At 45.5% G+C, this 23,702-nt stretch overlaps 1 protein-coding gene across 5 annotated transcripts in view; it reads left to right on the forward strand.

Moving 5' to 3' along the window:
- Nucleotides 1-22,133, forward strand: part of LOC144121524 (rab GTPase-binding effector protein 1-like) — a 48,867-nt gene extending 26,734 nt beyond the window's left edge. For 2 of the 5 annotated variants that reach the window (XM_077654769.1, XM_077654770.1), the window contains exons 9-17: nucleotides 723-969; nucleotides 1,477-1,601; nucleotides 3,529-3,729; nucleotides 6,579-6,818; nucleotides 8,712-8,901; nucleotides 13,517-13,683; nucleotides 14,321-14,437; nucleotides 15,507-15,617; nucleotides 18,112-22,133. In XM_077654769.1, the coding sequence (XP_077510895.1) occupies nucleotides 723-969; nucleotides 1,477-1,601; nucleotides 3,529-3,729; nucleotides 6,579-6,818; nucleotides 8,712-8,901; nucleotides 13,517-13,683; nucleotides 14,321-14,437; nucleotides 15,507-15,617; nucleotides 18,112-18,279 (1,566 nt within the window). In that variant the 3' untranslated portion in view covers nucleotides 18,280-22,133. Of the gene's footprint in view, nucleotides 1-722; nucleotides 970-1,476; nucleotides 1,602-3,528; nucleotides 3,730-6,578; nucleotides 6,819-8,711; nucleotides 8,902-9,558; nucleotides 10,077-13,516; nucleotides 13,684-14,320; nucleotides 14,438-15,506; nucleotides 15,618-18,111 lie in introns of those variants that run through there. The other 3 variants (XM_077654771.1, XM_077654772.1, XM_077654773.1) reach the window with 2 other exon arrangements.
- Nucleotides 22,134-23,702: the final 1,569 nt, after the last annotated feature.

Here is a 23,702-nt window from a genome sequence, read left to right on the forward strand (position 1 = left end):
CGTCCACAAGCACAGTGTTATAAGTGAGAATCTTGCTGTTAACACAAGTTCCACGAAAAATGCTGAAATCAGGGATTTTTCGTGGAATCGCGGGAAAATATTATTGATGTGCAGTCATCACTGTTACTTTCAGTTAATTTTTTACAAAAAGAGGTAGTTTTAAGTTGAACCGAAAAGCAACAGAAGAAAGACGTTTCCTCTTGTACAGTGGACTCTCATAATTTGAACTGCTGGTTAGTCAAACTTGTGCTTGGTCCACTGAGCATCATATGTATTAAAAATGCACCTCTTGATTCAAACTGCACTAAGTACTCGGTAATTCAAACTATGTTCTAGCCCTTTTAGGGTTTGGTTTGTCAAGAGTCAGCATTATCTGATATCAGTGTGGTGGGGTTAATGAAAAATGTCAGAACACATTACACTTAACAGCATTTGCAAAGATGTTTCCTTGATACCGGCAACAAAATCTTTTCTTAAGCAATTACTAGGGCTAAGTCTTTTTAGCTAAGGGTTTATATTTTGCTTGCATTTGAATTGTAGACTGAGTACAGCTATGCAATTAAATAGCTCAACAAAGGCCTGAATCAGCACAGCGCACACATGCATATGCTTGTGCGTGCACGAATATACACACACACACACACACACACACACACACATACAAGTAAGAAAACAATGTAAATGTGTCATTAGCTACAGAAATGTTTTGTTTCATTGTTCAGCAACGGATGCGGAGCTCGCCAGCTGACCTGAATGCTTGCAAGCTGTCTCCGGCATCCCTCTTGGCCGCCAAACAGAGCCATCGGCGGTCCCTGTCCAGCTCAGACCTGCCCTCTGACACAGACAACTGCCTAGCCGTTCCCGCTGCACGAGGAATGGAGGACACACGGTCACTGGGTGACTACGGTGGTGCTATTCTGAATGCTGGTGGTATTGGCTTGACGGGAGACCAGCTCAGTGCACTGTCTGGTAAGCCCTGCCCTAGCTTGTTGTCTTAAAAAAAGTTCAAAGCTTTATTTTCATTTTTAGGACGGGCAAAGATGGCATTTGGTCTTTTTAATGAGGCTAGTAGCATTGAAAGAGCGTGAACTGCACTTGAAAAAGAATGAAAATGTTTTTTTGTGTTACTCTGTTGGCATTATATGCGCAAAGATGTGTTTGCACTTTTATGGTAATCTGTAACATGGCATACGCGGGGTTTAGGGGTGAACAGGATGGAATGTTAGGAATTTAGTGATCTTTCTATGCTTTGAAGTCCTGAAAGTTGATGCAAAAAAACAAATTTCAGCTTAGTACGCACTTATGCTGTTGTGTCACTACTTTTGGCCACAGCATTCAGTAAAAAAAAAACTTTGAAAGCTGCTACTTTCATTGCGAGGCACTTTGCTGTTGCTCAAGGATCTTTCAGGCAATTTTTTATGTCAACTGGCTGCATTACTCTTTTAGATATTCATTCCTTGATGCTTTTGCCCGCAGATGAGACGCCTGAAATGGAGGCGCGGAGGTCCCTGATGGAAGTTGCCCGTACAGAACATGATGATGGCTTTTGTGTTGGCAAGCGAGTAGTCAGTGATAAGGAGTGGAGGCTACTTGAAGAAGAAGTAAGTGGTATTCTTTCAAACATTGAAGTTTCTGCTGACTTCCTAGTTGTGATCACTGAGCCTTGTATCTGATAGTGAAATTGCAGATTTACCCTTATAAGCTTGCTTGTATCAAGGCACTCTGCGTTTGAGGCCATTTGTGAGGACGTCTGTGCCTGCAAATAAGCTCTGGTGAATCTGGTTTTAGTGGATCCTGCCTCAGCCAGCTGTTCTGGCTACTTGAGGCAATTAAGTTGTTTGAGCTAGAACTGCAGTTCTGGTGTTGGCTTTGCAGTTGCTCAAGTGCAGCCTTTGTTAAAAGCATGTGGACCACATTTAACATGACTAGAAGTAGTAGCAGTGCTTCTGTTGCACTTCTGTCTCTTCTACCATCCTCGTCGCACTCCATACTGCTTGCCTGATCAACAAATCTGGTCACTTGCAAAGTGGCTTGCATGTTGTTTGGGAACTGACTGCATGCTGAGGTGAGCTACATAGACAGCCTTGTTGGTCTGCACCCATAGTAAGATGAGGACACATTGCCGCCAGAGATGCCGCTTTTAACGTGCAAGCTTGCTCAAGCGGATAGGGGAGAAAGCATATCAAGCCATCAAGAGAACTTAGTTGTTTACCATATTGAATTCTTTCTTCTTTACCATGCCAGCACCAGGCTGCCTGAATAAACAAGCTTCGGACGCCATAGACTTCATGGGCATGTAGCAGGAATTCAGCAGCAGTCCGAATGATCTGAATTTCCGAGTTAACAGGGCTCGAATAATTGAGGTTTCTCAGCATTACATATAATTCAAAGAAAGTCACAGTGGACTCACTCATTCAAACTCGCTTAATTTGAACAGTCGGTTTTTTCGGAACTGATGCTCTGAAAAGGCTCCTTTGAGTTTGAATTATTGGCAGTTGACTATATTGACTGTACTGGCCAAACAGGACCATGTGCACTTTATTTATTGCCACTTCTAGTACCAGATTCTAGTTAATTTTGGTGCTGCACACCTGAGTGGCTGACTACTCGGGACACACGTGAAATTGCCTGCACTGTGAGGTTCTGTAAGAAAGGTTACTGCATAACCTTAGGATAGGATAGGAATAACTTTATTAAAATGCCGTCAAGTGATGGTTTAACGTGGGGTTTGGTCGGCCAAGCATCGACCCGGGGTTATGCCCCACTCTGCACTACCCCAGTTCGGCCCATTTGTGGTGGGTCGTGAGGCTTGTGCTTTTCGAGCGCACCCCGGGCCTGTTGGACATGTATAACTGGAACGGCCTTCCCCATGAACTTGCTGCCATCACATGCCAAACTATGTTTCTTAACCAAATTACGCGTTTGCTTGCATCACGATAATCATTTTTCTTTGTATAACTCGTTCAAGTTTTGTGTAATTTTTCTGTTGTTAATCTATATGTGTCCCACCCCTTATGTAATACCCTCACACGAGGGTCTTTAAGGAAATAAAGTGAAGTGAAGTGAAATAACCTTAATGTACTTGCTTTGTAACTTCACTGTAAGCAAGGCTACACTTCATAATAGGCTCAAACGCATGCTCTCAAACTGGGTTCTGCAGAATCCTTGCTTCCTTGAAGTTCTTATTGCCCAAGCACCTAATGCATACACGCCTCAGCCCCCGTGACTCCTTTACTTTGTGACTAATCATAAAGCACTTTCTTCAAGCAGGCTGTTTCGCTTCACTGCCTGTCGCTAACAGTAATTGATTTTGGCCATTTTTTGAGTGCCTGTATGTGTGCCTGCTCTTTTTTGCATGCACTTCAGGCAGGAAGGGATAGAAGCCAAGACATGCAGGATTCCCCGAGGCAAATGAGTTTCAGGACTCCTGTACCAGAGGCGACAGCTGTCCTAGCACTCTTCTGCCCCTGGTGACTATTCTCATTTGCCTCTCTCTTCTAAGCTGCCCCCTCACTCGTCTCTGCGCAGCTGAAGCGACTGCGGGAGCGGCTGTGCCAGCCCTGTGAGATGTGCAGCAACTACGAGCTGCAACTGCAGCAGGTGCAGCGGGACCTGGACCGGCACACCAAGGAGCTCGGTACGGCCAGGCAGGACCTGAGCCACGAGCGGGACTACCGCCAGCAGCTTGAGCAGCGCTTCGCCGACTCGGCCACCGACGTCCAGCACCAGGTCTCTTTCTTCTCGTCATGCTGCATGGCCACAGAATTCCCTTTTCAGACTTTTTCAGAGCTGTGTATATATTGATCTCGAGAAAGGGTTTAACGACCTGGTGGAGCTGAGTCACCCATCAGCATACAGTCAGGCCGGAATGAAACGCGAACAATGCCTGTGATCAAAACAAAGTATTTTACCTGCACACCTTCAGCTGCAGTATACAACTACAGTAGCTGACGGGTAATTCGGACTCCAATAATTTGCACTTGTAGGATATTTCGGACCTCGATGAGGCACCGTCAGTCACCCCATAGAAGCGCATACATATTCGCGACGGATATGTCGGATTTAAAAATCCGAAAGTTTGATTTTTCGGACTAATTTCAGTTGCTTGCGAACCAAAATCTGCCATCTTATCGGCTTTTCGCCGGCGCAAAAGGCGCCATCTTGGATTGAGTTGGATTTATGCTGCAGTTGGCTTGGCTTGACACACTTTCGGTACATCATTGTTGCCAGTAGAGGTTCCTGTGATCTCTGACACCTCGGGGTGGCAGCCGGATTGTCATCGCCGCCAACTTGCTCTTGTCGCCGCGTTGTCGCGGGCAGTTATCGCTTGTCCCATACATTGAAAATTGGTTGTTGGGAAGGAAATTGTGCAGGAGCTATCTCACATCTCGGTAGGAAAGGATAAAGGAGGGACTGAGAGAAGAAAGGAAAAAAAGAGGTGCCGTAATGGAGGGCTCCGGAATAATTTCAACCACCTGGGGATCTTCAACATGCACTGACATTGCACAGCACACGGGCGCCTTAGCGTTTCGCCTCCATCGAAACGTGGCCACCGCGGTCAGGTTCCGACTCGGGTACTCCGGATCAGTAGCCGAGCGCCCTAACCACTGAGCCACCGTGGCGGGTCTCATACGTTCGCCATTCGCCGTTTTGTCACTTGGGTTTCTCTGACCGCGTTGACCGAGTGGCGCTCAGTCCTCACGAAGTTACATCTGTTCGCCGTTTTGTGATTGCGTCCGGCGGTTCCACCACTTTGAAAGAAAAGTGCCTTATCTTTGCGTGTGTTTAACGAGCGGTGTGATGCACAGTCTGATTGTGGTCACAATGGCTCCGCCTGGATCGTCAAAGAAGCGTGGGAAGTATTCCAACTAAATGCGGTGACCTTGCTGTCTAGCGTGTACAGTGAAAGCACAACCTTGGCACAAATACAGGCGCAAATCGTCGCCAGCAAGAGAAATTTGCCGCAAGGTAAAATCAGTGACATTTTTAAGCTGATTTCATTTCAATAAAGTGATTTTTTTTGTACTTAACGGGTTTTTCGGACTGTTCGATTATTCGGACCATTTTTCGGGTCCCTTCGAGTCCGAAAAATCGGTCGGCGACTGTATCCTGATTAATGTTTTTGGTAAAAGGGTCTACCGAAGCACATATTCATGAGCTGGTTGTAAAGGAATATCTTGCTGCAAAGTAGAAAAGTGCGGCACACGTGTGTTCGTGTTTCATTCTGGTCTGACTGGGCCATGTGCACTTGCATGAGAGCCACACTTTTCTTGCCTTTTTCTTTTCTGTTTCTATAAGGTTTGGCTTTTATGCCGAGGCAGCCTTTCGCTATTCAATTTTCTGACCCCGCATATAAAAACATTTTTCGTCCTTTTGTCTAGAATGTCTTTGGTTACAGGTGCCTTTCTATAGAACTCTGCAACTCTTCATTAGTTGCTGTTACCAGTGCTTAGGCTTTGTTGACACCTTAGGTGATGCAGTTATCCTCTGTGCCATCCATTGCACTCAGAGTTCTTGTACAGGAGAACCGTACTAGTAAACTCGAATATAGTAATGTAAAAGTGAAATCGCATTTTGCCTTCCATAGACGACTGTGCATTTTTTTCGGTTATAATAAAGATTTTTTTTAAAAGAAACAGCTATAGTAAAGAGCGTCTGTCCGTGGCGACGTACCTCCCGCGGAATAATGACAATGCGGCACGTACGAGGCTGACTTTTGGGGGCAAGTGGATAACAAAGGCGATTAACGGTGCTCTTTGAGATAGCTTCTCCACCCAGCTCGGAAGCTTCATTAGTTGAGGAGAAGCCAACTTCTGGAAATCCTTGGGGCCGTGAGGCAAAGCGTGCGGCGCGAACGGAAAAAAAGTAAAGCTGGCTATGAACGCAGAAAGAAGGCAGTGCGGGTCACTGACAAAGGAAAGACAGTAAAAGTGCATTGAATAGTAGGGAAGGAAGGGGAAAAAAGGGCGAACATTTGCAGCACGGCAATGCGAAGCACAGGGAAGCGGCGGAAAGAAATGGAGGTGCGGCGGCACTGCCTGAGCGGTACCACTGTGACTCGACAGTGTCGCACACGTTTCTTAACTACTGCATCTTAAACGACGCTGAGGCTGTGGAAAATGATGCAGTGTTCACACAAAACTTTGGTTTTCACACGAAATCAAACTCGTGTTATATTCGTAGCCACATTGTATGTGTGTGAATGTGGTACTTCTACAAGACGTAAACAAAATCGAAAATGTGATAACTTGAGATTTGATAACCGAAAATAAATGGTTATCATATAAAAGGACAACAATAGCAGGATGGAAGCTATTTGTGAGTGTTTCTTTTATAAACAAACACTATGTTTAGTAAGTAGCCAATTAATTACCAGAGAGCATCTTCAGAGCCACACCACCACCACCAACTGATATAGTAAGGACCCTGATATGGTAAAGATTTTTGCTGGTCCGAGTCGCTTTACTATAGAGGGGTTCTACTGTGCTAACATCAAAACGTATGCTCAAAGCTATTAGCTATTAGCTGACCAGTATTCAGTGACGCCTGAGAGCATTATGGTTTGTTGTCTGTGGCAGATGTCAGAGCTGCAGTCGCGGCTGAGTGCGTCTGAGGCGGCCCTGGCAGAGACCCAGCAGGCACATGCCGAGAGCTCGCAGCAGGCACAGCAGGAGCTGGCGCGGCTGCACTCTCAGCTGGTGGCCCTGCGGGACCAGGCCCAGAGGCTGGAGGACGAAAACAACCAGCTGCTAGGCCGATATGTGGCCAAGGCACGACAGCTGCAGGATGAGCCCATCAACCTACCCGACTCCCTCGAGGTGAGTGCTGTGCTTTGCAGCACGGGTTGTTCCAGGGTTTTGACACAATGGTAGCTGTGTGGGGAACTTTCTTTATTGCTGCAGTGTGCAGTAGTAAAAAAATTGTAGAGCTAGGCTTACCGGCTTAACGGATGAGTCAGTAAAAGCAGCTATAGCTTTAGTCATATAGTTCTGCATTCAGCTGTGGAACCACCCTGAGATTGCGCATTTCTCCGTCCTCGTCATAACCTCCTTCACAGTAGCCATGCCCTGGGTTCTTCCTGTGGCAGGGGCCTTCTGGTTACACATTCCTCTGCTCTCGCCGTAACCTCCCAAGCCACTAGGTCGCCTGTCACCCTCCCTCTTCCCTAACACTTTCCTCCCCCACCTCTCCCCTGAGTTTTAGTCGCAGATAAGCATTGATGCCCCTCATAGGATAGGAAACAAAGAGAGAAGGAAAAAGAAGAGTAAAATCCTGAAGTAGTACCTGAATAAAAACATGCATGATGCTCCGGTGTGTTAGCAATTGTTTCCTTATTTTTGTTCATTGTTTGCTTTGTTTTTCTTTTGTTCTGTTTATTTTTTCTTCACATTGCCCTTGTCAGTGTGATGTCCCTGTAGTTTCAGCAGTGGCTATCTACAGGTAGAATTCTTAACTGAAGTCCGGTTATATGTATGTGTTCCGTTGTGCTACGCTTTGTTCTGCTGCCATCATGCCTCATTCTGGACGCAACCGCCAGCCAACTATCAGTTTTAACTAATGAGCTTCACTATAAGCTAGTAAGAATATGCTCTTGAAAGGAAGTGAACTCGGGAGGAAGCATCACATAAATGTTCCTGAAGCCCGGTCGCAATAAATAAAAGGGAGGACCCCATGGGATGGCGTATGACAAGTTTACCGGCGAGGGCTGGGCTCCACCTCTCATATGGGGCTGAGTTTGCCATCCCTGGAGTGAAAAAAATGGCAAGTAAAGCAGGAGCTGACCACGTGACATCACGCTCCCTCCTCAGTTATTTTTTTAGGAAGTTAGCTTTTATTAGCTTGTTCCTCAGTTTCGTGCCTTCATCGGTGACTGCAGTGCCACCTACCTCTTGCCACCTGCGTCAGTTGCCAGATGACAAAGTGGAGAGAGGGATATCTCCTTCACATTTAGGGGAGAGGGAAGTGAAACAGGGTGGGAGGAAATGGGTGGCGAATTGGGGTGAGGGGGAAATCCACTTTCCCTTAAAAGTGCCGAGGAGAGAGAGGGTGAAATGTGATAGGTGTCCTAGTGGCTTGGGCGCCTGCCTCGGCTGGAGGAGGTGATTGGTTCGAAACCCACCGTAGACTTTCACTGCAGTTCTGGGCAAGTCCAGATTCACCTCTGGCTGTGAGAAAGAAAAAGGAACATGTCTGTGAAAAATTCTTCACTGTCACACCACAGCTAACGCTCACACATTCGTGTTACTGTACTGTGATTTTTTCTTCTCCCATGAATGTGCCCTTGTGCAGAGATGTGGGACTGCCCCACATAGGTGGCTTAGGAGCTCATTTTTTCACTATTAATGGGGGGTGAAGCAGCATTCAGAGCATGGCCATGCCATTCAAAACTTGCGACAAGATGCGCAGTCGTGATGCTTTATGAACAACTTCTTTTCAGAAGAGTTATTTTTGTGAAATAGAAACCAGCCTTTTGCAGCAAGGGGAAAGACTAAGAAAGAAGACTTTTAATGATAAAGACTTTGCCAGTGCTGTGTTTCCTCTGCAGGTTTCGTTGTTGGGTGGCATTTGTTATCCTTGTGATAAGTACCATGGGCAGTTGCAACGTTCTACTTCAGTGGGTGGGGAAATGTGACATTTCTTTTACTCGGTGTTAACAGTGGTTTATTAGTGCAGTCTGAAATGGGCGCTCTCTGTTATCTTGTTGCGTGCAGGAGCTTCGGTTCCAGTGCCTGCAGCTGCAAGAGGACCTCATCAAGGTGCAGCTGGACAAGGAGACCCTGGAGGAGAACCTCCGAGGCCAGATACTGTTCCTACGCGACCAGGCCAGCTCGGAGCTCAACTGCAAGCAGCAGATCGAGCGCACCCTTACCCATGAGGCCGACCAGCTTCGCAGGCAGCTAGGTGAGCTGGAGGCCTGCCCTCTGCCTGTGCATTCCTCACACGTTGCATCGGATGTGCATTCGGGAGCTTCATCGCTGCTGCACTCTAAACTATTAGTGCGTTATCAAATTGCTGTGAATATCGCCTGTTTTTTTTTTAAAATGTTTCATTTTAATAAGCCTTTGTCTCAGTGCATTATGGTCGTGTGTAATAATCAGCGCACAGTATCCCAGCTGGACTTTGATTTTCATTTGTTGGAGATGGTTATGTTTTAACGTGTTTCTTTATTTATTATTATTCACTGCACAAGGTGATAGAATTGACAGGATTGTGCTGTAACTGTTTTTGTACATGTTGAAGTCAAAATTTGATCAAACGAAACAAACCGCTGTTGTTTTCAGCCTTGAGCTAATGTCATTTCTTTCAGCATTTAAGATTATGCAGGTTTTCTTTTCTTTTTTAACCCACTTTTCCCTTACTGTTTGCCCGTCAAATATCAATCTCCCCTATTTGTACTTCTCTGTTCTCAGATGCCACACGGTACGAGCACTTTCACTTGGCATCTGAAATAGTGCATTGGTTATAGACGCAGCATTGGGGGTTAGGTGGGCTGCATGGTTTGTGCATAAGTGAAGAGCTTGGGGAAACAAAGGGCTCCTTCTTCTCCTTTTCTCCCAGAGGTTCCTGGTGACTGCTACCTGTCATCCTTATAGAGCCTGTCTGCCGGCAGCCCTTTCCTTCCGTCCCTTTCTTCTGCTCTCTCCTCCTCGCACCCACCTGCTGCTGCTGCCGCTACCTGTGTCCACCTGTGCAGCATCCTTGTGCATCACACATTGACTGGGATACGCAATGCCTGGCTTCTCACCTTTTTCTTTCCTTTTTCGTTCATTGGACGTAATTAAGAGACCCATCTGGTGTGGTGTTTGTATATCAGAAACAAGCACAGCTTTTCTCTCATAATGCCTGAAATGATTTCATTTTTCTTTTACCTTTTGTTTCTCTACGTGCTTGATTCCTTGTTTTTTTTTTTGCTTCCTCTTGTCTTTGACCTGCATGGCTGTTGTTGCCTTGCTGCTTTCAGTGCTTGTTTATAGATGTCGAGAACTAGCCTTTCATTTGTTGCTTGTGTGCTCATTGTTGATTTCCATGTTGTACACTGGTCACTGGTTTGCGCATAATACACAGTCTCTGTTCCCAAGAATGTGTGTGGCTTTTTAGTGACAGTGACTGCGCTTGTGTCCCTGGTTGGGCCTGCTTGAGCGGTGGTGTGACGTGTAAGAACGCAACTTGAGAGCAGCCTTATTGCTATCAAACTGGTGTCAACCTGCTATCAGCCGCACGCGGGGAGGGGGTTGCCGGTTGACCCTTTTATAGGCAGCCGTTATCGGCAGCCTGGGGTATGTTCGGCACTTTGACGGTGCAGCTGCGCAAGACCTCCGTTGCTGGTGCTCTGTGGTTGAGGCTTCATATATACCTCGTGAAGTTGCGCTTTTCGCATTAAAAAGGGCAGCCCTTAACACAAGTACTGTGCACGGTATTAATGAATCTCATTTTGACATGCACCAGTGTGCTTCTGAATGTTGTTCCTTGCACAGCTGCCAAAGTTGGCTGAGGCCCTTATTGCATGGGTTAAAGCTACGCCTGAGTTTTGTGCATTAACTACATGTTAAGACTTGATATTCAGAAGGAAACATGGAAAGCTCGGAAGGCGTATCAAGATTTGCAACAAAATTTGGGAAGTCGATGGACAACGGCTTAAATTCCATGATTCCATTTTAGAGAATTTCCTGCTGGAGAGCTTGTCTTGGCACTTCTAGAATAGTCATGTTGAATATTAACATGTTTGCTAGTGCATACACAGGCCAAGCATTGATCTTAGAATTGCCATTCATTGCAGTCCACCATTCGTGTGGTTTTGTTTAAAGCACTCCTTTTTCATTTATATTTTTTTTACTCGTTCAGAGGTCGAGGGGAGGATCGCTGGATGGGGTGGTTAAAGTTGGCAGAATAGAGGCCAGAAGGAAGACATTACTCTCTCCGGGCGTGAATTTCTAGCATTGTGACATCAGATTCTATGCTTGACAGCTGCTTTCAAGAAAAAAAGAATTTTGGTGTAACCACATGACTTATTTTTAAGTAGCACTTGATCGGAACAAAGGAGTGATGCGGATGTGCAGTTTGCAAGTTAGCAATGTTGTGATGTCCGCTCTCATTTCTTACCATCCTAGTTACCGTATAAATGCGTGTAAGGGCCGCACCCAAATTTTCTACGACCCACATGGGGATAACCTTCGAAGTGCACGTGCCGTGGCCTCCGCGATCAGCTCCGGCTGCGAGCAACGCTGCGCTTGATCGCGGAGGCGATGCATGTGTTCAGGAGTTTCTAGGTGCACCCACGGATGGCGCTTGGAAGCCGTGGCTCATCATCATCATCAATTCCTCTGCCGCGAGCTCCCGCTATCTATACCGGCATCGGTATCACCAGCTCCAGCCTTTTGTGGTTGTCAAAGGCACAGGAATTGTGGCAGCGCATTAGTTCACTGTAGTTGTGGCTTTCGCGTGCTGCCACCGAACATTGCAGTTTTAGCACGATGGGCAAGTACCTTAATAGCTACATGGCTGGGAGATTGCTGTCGAACATGGCAAGCGTGTGGTGGGCATAAAATTCAACATGGCTGAGAAGTGCGTCCGACGATGGTGCAACCAAAAGGATGCATTGAGGAACACAAGCTGCAAAAAGCTTGCTTTCCGAGGCAAGCCATGCAAGTTTCCCAAACTGGAAGAAGAGCTGCTCTGCATGGAACAATGGCTACGCACTGACAGCATATATCCTGCATGACTTCTTGTAGGATGAGCGTGCACCATAGCACAGCACCAGATTGGAGTCTGAATACTCTGCGAGTGATGCTTGAACCTAGAATAAATGCCGCTCATTCCCTGGTTGGTGCGTTTTTAATTAAAAAAACCTTTTTTTTTCGCACATCGCATGTATGGGCCACAGCCCAAAAATTGGCCCTCAAATCTGGAAAAAAAGTGCAGCTCTTGCACGCGTTTATATGGTATACTGACCACAGAGGCTGAAGGCCATAATCTCCAGTGATATGCGCATAATGTCTGGTTACGTTATGCACGAAGCCTAGGGATAGTTATTTTCACTACAGCGACTCTGTCATGTTTTTCTACATCACAGTTCGCTGTGACTGTCGCTTTTGCTTGGGTATTGTGCTGCCATGCGAAAAATGTTTTGAACCCAGGTTGGTAAACCGATTGTTCGGGGTATTTTCTGCTGTAAATTTTCTGGGGTTTATCTTTGTGTTTTGAAAAGGCTCTGCTTCTTACGAATATCTAGGGATATGTTATCTTTTTCTGTTCATCATTATTTGCAGTCAGCTTCACATTTAATACGTTGGCATTAGAACGCCCATTATTGCAAAAAGTGTCTGGCATTGGCATTTGTGTGTGAAGTCTCAGTTGGTAGGAGGCAAAGCAGAGAGAATGAGAATGGGTAATCCCCCTTTCCACTTGCAGGGGAAAGGAGTAGAGGGAAGAGGGGGTGGAGGGCAGGACACCGCGGTTGCCATTTGAATTCAAGGGGTGGGGAGAGTGGAGACGTAGTACAGCTTCGGTGAGTTGAGCTAGGGTATAGCGTGTGATTGGTGGACTGAATCGTGCCACCAGCTCACACGGTCTGAACGTGACAGTGGCAGCGGCTACTCTGTCCAGGGGGAACACTGTTCTAACTCATACTACTCTGACGATGAAGATGAATTTTTATGGCGCAAGGGCAGCATTGGCCAAAGAGCGCCATGGCACAAGGTAGTTTTCATTTCACAAGGTGGGGTCAGACCCATTTCCCATGCATTTCACCCTAAGAAGCCGAGCACGAGGCAGGGTAAAGCTTGTACCCATTGTATCACCAATGGTTACCCGACAGCACTGGGGATCGAACCCTGTGCCTCCCGCATACGAGGCGTATGCTTAAACCACTAGGCCACCGCTGCGGTGACTCATGCTACTTTGCTGCATGAATCGCATTTATTGTCTGTGAATTTTTGTGCTTCAGTTACCTATTTCAAAAAACAGCCTTGCTGCATTTGTGTTCCTAATTGCTGGAACAAAGCGGGTCATTAATGTGCAGTTCAGAAGTAGATCATGGTAGATTGTATTGCAGGCAATTGAAATACAATGGCAGCTCTCTTACGGGGCCTACTTCGTGAATGCAAGGTAAGATATACTGGTAGCACGCATACCTCACGTTGTCCGACTGCAGTGTTGATGACTGTGAGACCTTATGTCCATAAAAATGTGCTCTAGCCATGCATTATTCATACGCATGTAAATGTACTGTAAAGCAGCAGTAGCAGTAATGGCTTCAGCTCTTCCCTACAAAAAAATGACAAAGCCAAGGGCAGCAGTGTTGTTGGGGCAGTGCATTTCTTGAAATGTGTAAGCAAAAAGTTGGGGCCTATGTGGTTTTTTTTCCTCTTATCAGAGATTGCCATTGCATCGTCCTGGAATTGCTCCCACATGCTTTGCATGTCTTTTATGCTTTACATACGCCTTACTGTGCACTGTCACATCAGTGGCTGTCCCAAGTGAAGCGTAGATGCTTAATGCTGTCCATGCTTTTTTTCAGACCAGCTAATCAGCGTTCGTGAGGAGTTGGAGAAGGAGCGACAAGTTCGGGAGGAGAAGGAGAAGTGCCTGCAGGCCTGTGAGGCCCGGCTTGCCCAGCTGACGAGTCAGCTGGATGAACGCGTAGTCTCGCTGCAGAGGGGTCATGACCAGCTGACCACCACAAAGGCAAGCCAGTGCAGGCAGAAGAAGTCAGACTGCCGTCCTTACTTTTTTTTTAATGCAGGTTTTCTGCTTTTGGCGTAATTTACAGGCTAGCAAAGACCTTTGAGGCTGTTTTTCTCGGCGTCTGGGAACAAATGATGCGAGCTATTTCTGGACACTGTTGTCCGAAAGGAGTGATCAGGTGCTATGGCTCTGCTGGAATTGCTCCAGATCATTTAGTTGTGAACTCAAGTGATGCATTCATCAAGTAAACAATTTAGCGAGATGTGGAATGGATGCTGCTACGAGCGTGAGGTAACCGGCCACAGATGTGTGTGGTTGGCTCGCATGTATGTGAAGACAGCACATTTGTAAAAGCTGTTATCTTGTACTCGTAGCTTCCTCTGCACTACAGTAAGTTAGCTGTTAGATGGAGATGCAGCTGCATTTCCAGTGATTTGTATTTGTTGAAGGGAATGGTCAGAAAGAAATGCTTTGCTATTGCCGGGTGTAGTTTCTTTCCCCCTAGACTGGCATTGATCATTCCTCCCTTGAAGATGTTGAGTGAAGCCTGGTGCTGTGTGTCACCACTTGACTGGTGATGCACGGGATATTGTCTTGCTTGAGGTTGTTGAATCATCGTGGTTGGCTCTGCGTGCAGGAGAAACTGGAGGAGGAGGTTCAGCGGCTGAGAAGTCGAGTGCAGACCCTGCAGGCTGAACTGGACAACAGCGAGGCGGTCCAGCGGGACTTCGTCAAGCTGTCACAGTCACTCCAGGTAGCGTACACTGCTCTTCTGCAGACTATGTAAATTGGTTGTACATTTAGGGTTCAGTCTTGCCAAACATGAACTTTCAGGCTGTGACTTGTAAATGTGCAGGTGGAGGAGCATGCTTCAGCATTTAATGAAGTGCAGGGACAAGCTAGCTTATTGACCTCCTCCTTCGACCATGAAGGAAAATTCATGATTAGGGGCGATAAAAGCGTCTAATAATTTTTGCAGATTTGAAGAGATTGAGTCAGTGTCATAATTGATGTGTTGCTTCATTGTACTAAATTTATGCAAGGCTTACCTTTTGCAGACTCTTTATGAGATTAATTGTGATGGGACCTTATGAATCGGTTTCTGATGAGGTTTCTGTTTCTGATCTGTTTCTGATGTTGCACTGTGGTGAGTGTATACGGAGTGCTAGTAAACCAGGAATGAAGCAAGCTTAGATGTTGAGAAGTTCACTTGGTAGGTTTTAACTGCTGTAAAAGACAAACATATTCAGGAAATAGTAGCACTGGCAATCAACCATTCAGCTGTTGTGGCATTTAGCCTCATGTGTGACGCGGGTGACATGTTATTCGCAAGAGAGAGTCCATAATGCTCGTGCTGTTAAAGAATGGAAGTTACTTTTCATTTGTGTTATGGGGAATACTAAGTGTCAGCAGTACTTTTGTTCTTGGGATATGGACAGCATTATGGAAGACTGTGCTAGGAAATGCTGTGGTAACATTGTGCACTGGGTGGCTAGGGGCACGGTGCTTTCATCTTAGTTACTCAAAATGGCTGTGACCGTCCACTGAAACTGTAGAGGCCAGAACAGATTTTCTATGGATGAAGATGGCTGAATACAGAAAGCACTCTGACAGCAAGGACAAGGGCTATTCCTTGTGAACGGTCACTGTGGCATTCTTATCGTCACTGTGTTGTGCCAACCAGTGGTGACTGTTGAGATTTAGGACTGTTGACATTTCGCGGCAGCAATTCTTTGCAAGTTGCTCTTGTGGGATCACTGCTACTGTAACATTGCTTCCTGGAAAGGTGCAAGCACCTCACATCTTCTCTAAACGGGCGCCAGGTGGAGCTGGAGAAGATCCGGCAGTCTGACAGTGAAGTCCGATGGCAGCATGAGGATGACGTGAATGAGTGCAGCGGCTGCAAGAAAGCCCTGCATTCTCGCAAGGAGAAGGTGAGCGTGACCATTCCTCACTTTTTAAAATTAAAAAAAAAAGTAAAATTAGGATACATTGAGTAGTACTTTAGGGGCCCTGGAGCACTTTCTGACCATAGTAGGTAAATCATACCAATTGTTAAATCTTGCGTTCATGAACTTCAAAGTTAATTTGGGTGATATATATGCACACTCTCTCTGGATTGTCAGCTTTGTGCGGTCGCTGCGGTGGCTCAGTGGTTATGGCGCTCTGCTGCTGACCCGAAAGATGCGGGCTCAAACCTGGTCACAGCGGTCGAATTCTGGTGGAGGCGAAATTCTAGAGGCCTGTGTGCTGTGCGATGTCAGTGCACGTTAAAGAACCCCAGGCGGTTGAAATTTCCGGACCCCGCACTACGGCGTCCCTCATAGCCTGAGCCGCTTTGGGACATTAAACCCTCATAAACCATAATCCAAACCATCAGTTTTGTGCAAAGTATGAGATACAGTGAGAAAGAGGTGCTTGTACATGGCTGGCTTAAGAAGCCATTTCTGAGAAAATCGAACCTTTGTTGTACTGTTAAATCTCAATGTATTGAACTTTAGTGTAATGAAATCCTCGATCCGATAAAAGGTTCCAGTTTTCATAACTTCACTCCGAAAGAACGTTATGTATTTCTAGCTCCAATATAATGAAATAGATTTTGCCGCACTTTCAGCGTAACAAAATTTCATTGCTAGCTCTAAACAAGCCTCAGGGAAAATTGTACCATGGGCACGAGTGGTTGAGCGGAGCGCATACCGAAGCGCGCATTGGAGCGCATATGTGAAAGTGGATGCCGCCATGATGATGAACTTTGTGGTGAGCATGCCACCTACTGCGCCATCTGGGGTAGCTCTCACGACCTTGCCAAAATCTGCGCTGAATGTGGCGCTCTGTGCTTATTGTGTTTATGGATTACTGAAGCTTGGTTAGAGGACTGGAAGGGTCAGTTCCGTTGGCACACCCATCAGCTGTGAAGCCCGTCTTGTGCTTCACACCTGATGTCCTCTCTATGCTTCCCTGTCAGATGATGCATGTATAAGCAAAACGTACCCGCCCTTGTGGTACAAAAGTGACTGGGCGCAGGGCGGCCCGATCTCATTTCACTGGGTGCTGATTGGACGACACTACTTACTTTCTCTGGCACGGAGAAAGAGAGGGGGTGGAAGGAGCCAACGTGGCCCATTATTAGGATGGCTGCCACTGCTGGCAGCCTTCCTTGGTTTCCCTATCTCCTTCCCACGAGGCCGTGGTGGTGGCGGTATGCTCGGGTACTTGCAAGCGGATGATGGTGACAGCAAAACTGAAACTCAAGACGCGTGCCTTGTCCCTTGTCAACCGCGAAGTGCTTGGTGCTATGTACAGCTGGGGGTAGCCCGTGAGCTCACAACATAAGCAAGATGCAACACAATCATAATGGGCATTCAAATTGCATGTAACACCATGACGCCGTTGTTCATAGTGAAGAAAGGGTAGAAGTAAACAGCTCCTTTCAGCGCAAACGGTTTTTTTTTTCATGACTGAGCTACAGCATGGTTTGGATGATCTTCGCATGCTAGGAGATGAATTTCAAAATTATGGTGTAAACTGCGGATTTTACCAACTTCGTTAAATTGAGGTTTAAATGTAGTTCATAGTACAAAACGGACGAAGAAGACTTACTACTATCTTGCTACGTCACGACCAAGTTTCACTGCGTCATCTTCATTCATTTCGTACTATGAACTACAATTATCACCAGCTTGCCCAGCTTTCTGCTCTGCTTGTCTTAAAGGGATAGTGTATTTGCTTTTGCTTTCACATTTGGCGCAGTGGCTACCTATGGCAATGGGTATTAGTTACTGCCAGTGTGTTTGTGCTCCTGGGTTTTTTCAACGATACCGTAAGTGCTTCTTGAAAACATGGTTGAAGCAGGAGAATGTGCAAGGAATTCATTGTTGTGATCGAAGTTTCTTCTCATTAAGTTGTGTCAGTCGCCGGTGCAGAATTGAAAACATTTCACTGTAGTGGAAATTCTACCGCTGCAGCATTCATTGCAGATTTGCCAATTGGTCAAGTGGAGATGGCATTGTAAATACGAGACTTGGGAGAATAATTTTCATAAGCATTGTTCAAGGAATAAATTGGTACAAAGCATTTTGTTTTGAAAGTACTGCTGAACAGAGATTCTATGATAAAATTTGAGCTGCTAGAATTATAACTCTTCAGCTAATGCATTTTCAGATTGGATGGTTTTTTTACGCCTCATAATATCATAATTGGTTTCACCATATAGTAGTTTGGGGGTAGACATCAACTTAGTGTTGCAAGTATTATGCGGTGTGAAACTGTGGTCACAACAGTATTGCTCTACAGGTTCACTGCATGTCTGGATTGTGCTGTTTAGACGGTTCTTGCCTGCATTACATATAAACAGCTTGACTGTGATTTTCCACAGTTAAAAATGACAGCTGTCTGAATTTTTTTTCTTCCCATCTGATTGCTTTCCAGCCTCACTGCAGCCACTGTGGCAAGATCTTCTGCACCGAATGCCTTGGCAGGGTGGTGCGATCAGGCCCCAAGCTGCGGCCCTTTCCTGTCTGCAATGTCTGCCATACCCTGCTTGACCGCGACACCGCACCCTACTTCAGCAGCGAGCCGCCCCAGACCCCCAGCTAGGCTTTTCTCATTTGCTCCCCTTGCAGCCCCAGACTCCTCCCCTACCCTCGCGCTCTCATTCCCGAGAGGAAACCGCTTTAGTCGTTGGGTTGCCTCGCCCTCCTTTTTGAGGCTCCAGTGCACTGTTAGTCTACCACGCGGGGCTGGTCGTTGTCCACACGGGCACCTGCCGCACCCTCCAGGTCACCGGGTTCTTCCAGCGTGGTCATCTCATGTTGCCAGGAAATGGGCACGAAAAGCATGGCCGAGCCGAAAGTGCTCCGCCTTTGGCACTGCCGATGCATGACAAGTTCCAACAATGCTGAACAAGCTGTTCGGATGAAATGCTGGTAAGCTCTCGCACTTGGTTCACAAAACACATTGCCGTTTGTAAAGCCAGATAAAGGTGCCCTTGATGTTTGGGCAGGCATTTTATTGACCCAGGTGTTTGTTGTTGTTTTTTTAATGGAATGATCGATGGAATGCTTGGCCTATGGAGCTTGGAGCATATTTTGCAATGTTTTGTTCCATTTTCCATTCTTTTCATCCTTTGTCATTCGTTTTGGCTTCCTGGTGTGACGTAGGGCATGGCAGATGACACCAATGGCAGAGGACTTAAAGGAGGTGAAAATGAAATGAAATGGTACAGAATACTGTCTCTGGTCAGTGTCTCACCTGAACGGCTCTTGTACTACTGTCTCGTCCTAGCATTGCGGGCGTACACCTGGCATTATATGTGCTGACAAGTTGATGGCTTTTGTCGTCAGACACGGCTGTCATGCATTTTCGGACACACGACGCGTCCTTGAACATGTGGAACGGCTTATTTGTGTGTACAAACAAATGTTTTTATTTTAGGAGTGATGTGACTGTGGTCTCACAGAAGAGTGCATGATAAGCCGCTCAGTATGCGCGGACAGATGAAGGCCGAAGATTTAGGTTATACAAAATGATTGTCAGTAAACTGTATAGGTTGGCTGAAGCTCAGAAAAGCTCTTAGGAGATTTTCATGTTTGTGCACCTGTTAATGGACCGTTAGCAGCACATTGGGCAGCACTGGGACGAAGCACTTGGCAATTTTGTTAATGTGCATTTCTCGCCCGCTGTTATTTATTCCCGAGGGCTAATCATTGTTCCTCAGTATGTGTGCTATTTATGTTTAAAAAAGAAACACTGTTGGTTCTGCTGCTGTGGAAGCGCAATCCTAAATGCTTCCTTTGGAGAAAGTGACGCTTCGGTTTACAATGCCTTCCCTATTTTATTTTTATTTTTCTCAAGAGGTGGCTTTAGGTGTAGCGAGAACAGGCGGCGGGAGCACTGGTCTCTTGGAAACTGGAGATAAGGAAATAAAAGTCGCATCTTGTTTGGCAGCTCTAAATGCAACGCATTTTTGTTGAGGCAGGAGAATTCAAGTATACGACGGGGCAAAAATATTGGTGTCTTTGGTGCCTTTTGAAACTATTGGCAAGTAACTAAGTGGCATGCATGTCTTATGGATCGAGACCAGTGGCCGACGGTGGAGACAGATGCGGATTGAAATTCGCAGCGTACTTCGGGCCTGTGGGTTTTGCGATGTAAACTAAAAGAGTTTTCACCATGGCCTACTGTGTTTATTGGCCTGTGAGCTTTCAAGCCGGTCATGTGCCTGCCACTTGGGTGTTATGGCTGGTCATTAATTAGTTACCTCGTTTAACTTGCGACTGTGGCATTTCTGGCTCTCCCTGTTCTCACTCGTCTTTTTGTAATGCTTTCCTTAGTCCTGACGAAAACCATGTGATAGGCATGCACGTAGATGAGTGTATGCAGCGGATGTGCGGTACGTTAGGCAAACAGCGGTCTCTGCCTTTGTTTTTGTTTTTATAGTTACTCTCAAGTTTTCCTGTTTAGTACGTAAACAGGAGGCGCTTTCTGCAAACCAAAGGCTTCTTTTAGTGTACATAATTTCCTGTGAGTGGGCAAGCATTTCTGTCAAGATTTTTGCTTTTCCTTGCACGTAAGTTGCATGCATGTTTGCAGATGCACACTGTCACGTTTTATCCATTGGTTGAGTGCAGCTGGGTGCCTTTATTTTTCTAGCTTGGTACATACAACACCACATCAGCAGTTCAGAATCTGAAGGTCTGTAACTGCTAAGCAGCTGGTCTTATGGGGGGTGCTTTGATGGAAACGGGTGTATTCAGTAGCAGGGTGGCACTCTGAGTCATCATGTTCTAAATTTCAGTCTCTCCAAGCAGACGTTGGTCAACTGTGTTTGCGGTAGTGACAGCCGTGTGCTACGAGAGACTGATCATAGAAAGACTGACTCAGAATGTAGCCTTAGGTTTTTGGCTAGTCTTTGACAGGCTGGAGAGAGGTTGATTATGTTATCTTTAAATCATTGGGTGTCATTTCAATTGCTTGTGTTGACCTAAAATATTGTTTTGAGACCAGCCACTAGTGTGGTTGTTGAGGGAATGTAAATGTGTCACAAAGCTTTGAGAACTCTTAACATGACAAGTATGATCTAATCCAGCGTTTCGTGAAATGCACTGTAGCCTGGAGCATCTTGTTGTTCATGCATTGACAAGAAGTTTATCTATGCTTGTCACGAACTGCATTGCATCCCTTTTAGTTTTTAAAAATTTTACTCCTGAAGGGAAGACATTGTCATGAGTTGGGCACCCCAGTAATTTTTGTGGTGGTATGGAGCAGCATCTTTTTCACAGTTACGTACATTGCACTTACACAACATTTCCTATAGGGAAGCACCTAAACAAGAGTCCTATTCATGACTTGCCTTTGTGGGCAGAAATTTGTGTTTGTATGTTTTCAGACCTCTATAGAAAGCAGTTCATTTCAAAGAGAAGCTTTTTGGGCACTCAAGGTCTATCTTTGTTGTGTGTATTTTAGCAGGAATGTTGATGGAAAGATATTTTATTTTGCTGGGTATAGAAAGTACTCTGCAAGCCTGCTGTATACTAGTGTGCTATTGCAACAGTGGTTTTGTAAGTGCAGACACACGTGAACAATCAGACTGAGGAAACAGCAGAAAATTGCTACTTTGATGGCAATGAAGCACATACATGCAATTGAGTGACTCCTTATCATAGATTTTTGCGTGACTTATTTGCAAGAGCGGCTCACTTGAATCTTGTCTCACTGCTATGTCAAAGACGTATAATTAGCAGCAATCATTTTAGCCAATATGATCATGCTTTGAAAGCACGTGAATTGAAATATGTATGTGGAATGTTCAGCCAAGATATATTTTGCGGAAGACTGAACTGAATCTGTATGGCCATTTAGTTGCTGTCGCAACAGGAAGTTAAATTCTAGGGGCAACGTGAGGTTTGTAGGTACGCATTTCTAGGTTCAAGGGTCACCTTTTGCTCATTTGCTTAAAAGCATACTGTTTTGATTGCTCAACTGTTAATATAATGTTTTGTTTTTAAGCACTTTACATAGGGTGAATTCTGTCTTGTTTATTTATCACCTTAAGAATGTGCACATTACAAACTGGCCATCTATATTTAGGCATTTGGATAGCTTTCGTTTATTACATGCAGGTATACAGTATGAGCAACACTTTGTATGTCAATGCTTCAAGCAAGCAAAGGATTGAACTCAAGCTTGGAGAATGTTGCTGTTTCAGATGACGGCTGCGTTCAAGCACTTTTAAGCCGCTGGTTCTGTATGGGTGATATGAAGCTGTCTAGGGAATGTCATTTCAAATGTGTGTGTTTGATTTTGATGAGACTGCAAGCTTTGCCAGCTTGCACGGTGTTGTAACACACGTGAAATTTGGGTATTCTTTTATTTCTATGCTGGCTTTTTTATTTGGCTTATTGTGATTGTAAATATGTACAGAATGAAAAGAAATCGGCGTGTTCTCTGTGCGTCAGTGCTTGTTCTTTCAAAGCTCCTGCCAGATGCGTGTGCCTGAATGCTTTGGGCATTTTGTCAGACTAAAGCATGGCACACTGGCACGCTTGAAGTGATGGTGAGAGATAATGCTATTATGTTAGTGATCATCAAGGACTTGTAATAGGCAAATAGTTGAAGCAGTAGGATCGGTGACTGCGCTTATGGTAGCTGTTTTCTCCATGACACATTGACAGTAAATGCAGAGAGATTCCATATCCTCTTTCTTTAAATAGGTGCCAATATCTGCAGAAGTTTTCAAATAGTGAGACTTTTAGGGTGCACTTAGTGCATTGATCACAATTGTATTTTATCAAAACACCACAACTTCAAAATGCTGTTTGAGGTAGCCAGCAGTAGCCACTGAAAGCCAGTCATGATTCCCCTTCACCAGGTGCCTCACCTTGAGCTAGAGCTCTTTAATTTTGCGAAACTTCCTATAGGGTCCACGTATCAAAAAACGACGGTCTGAGTTGGCCAACATTTGTGTGTTTACAGGCTGCAGTAACACCCGTTGTTGATAGCTTCAACAGTGTTTTGAGTTCCAAACTTTGAGATTGTTAATAAAACGCACAACTGCCTGGCAACAAAATCAGTGAAACAAATACGTTAACAAAATCTGCGGAGTTTGCAGTCAGACAGATAAATTGAGAGGTAAAAGAAGCAAAAAGAAACTTTTTAGAAGATAATGGTGACAGCATTTATTCTGCCACTTCAGGATGGTGCCACCATCTGTAAGAGCCGAAAAATGGCTACTGGCACTACAAGCTCCACCCACACTAAGGGCTGCTGCACAGGGTTCCTTTAGAACAAAAAAGTAGCTTGTTAAATCTTTTCTTGTTGCCTGAACAAGAAGCTAATCGCAAGAAAAAAAATTATATGCTTTAGAATTTTGATACCTGGCTTGTGTAATAAAGTTGAAAATTAAAATGCTGATTTCGTTTACTGTTGTGATTGGCTAGCGGAGTAATACAGGATGCTGCAGACTGGCCCAGTATTGTCTGCTGTGAAGTTTTATCCTACTGTCGTCACTTTTTGAAGTGGAGTATCCCAACTGGTATGCAAGAGCCCTGACTTGAACTGCCTGGTCAGAAAATGACAGTTTGTGCAGCCCATTATCTGGTAATCAGTGTAGAGGCAATTATCATCGGTTACCATCAGATAGCTACCTTGTGGCAAGCTTGACAAAATGAATAGCGATGTGGTACTGTTTCATTGCTTTGACCAGTGGATGCTTCCGGGGAGGGGAATCATTTAGCAAAGACAATATAGAATTTGCCAAGCCAGTGTTGCGGCCTCTACAACTGAGCACGTAGAGCAGCACAGTGAGAAAGGAAGTAGACGAGCTCAATGACTGGGATCATTGTAGTGGTATCTTGATCGCGTGGCTATAGCTTCAGGTTAAGACAACGTTCTTTACCCTGTGCCTTTGAGGGGAAGCCTATGCTCGGTGACCTATCGGTCCAGAATTGTCCAGCCTGTTGGTAATTTGACCAACAGGCATGAATGCATCACTCTGCATGCTATGAGATGCTGGAGCTAGA

The sequence above is a fragment of the Amblyomma americanum genome, chromosome 2 (genome assembly GCF_052857255.1).
Source record: "Amblyomma americanum isolate KBUSLIRL-KWMA chromosome 2, ASM5285725v1, whole genome shotgun sequence".
Lineage (NCBI taxonomy): Eukaryota > Metazoa > Arthropoda > Arachnida > Ixodida > Ixodidae > Amblyomma > Amblyomma americanum.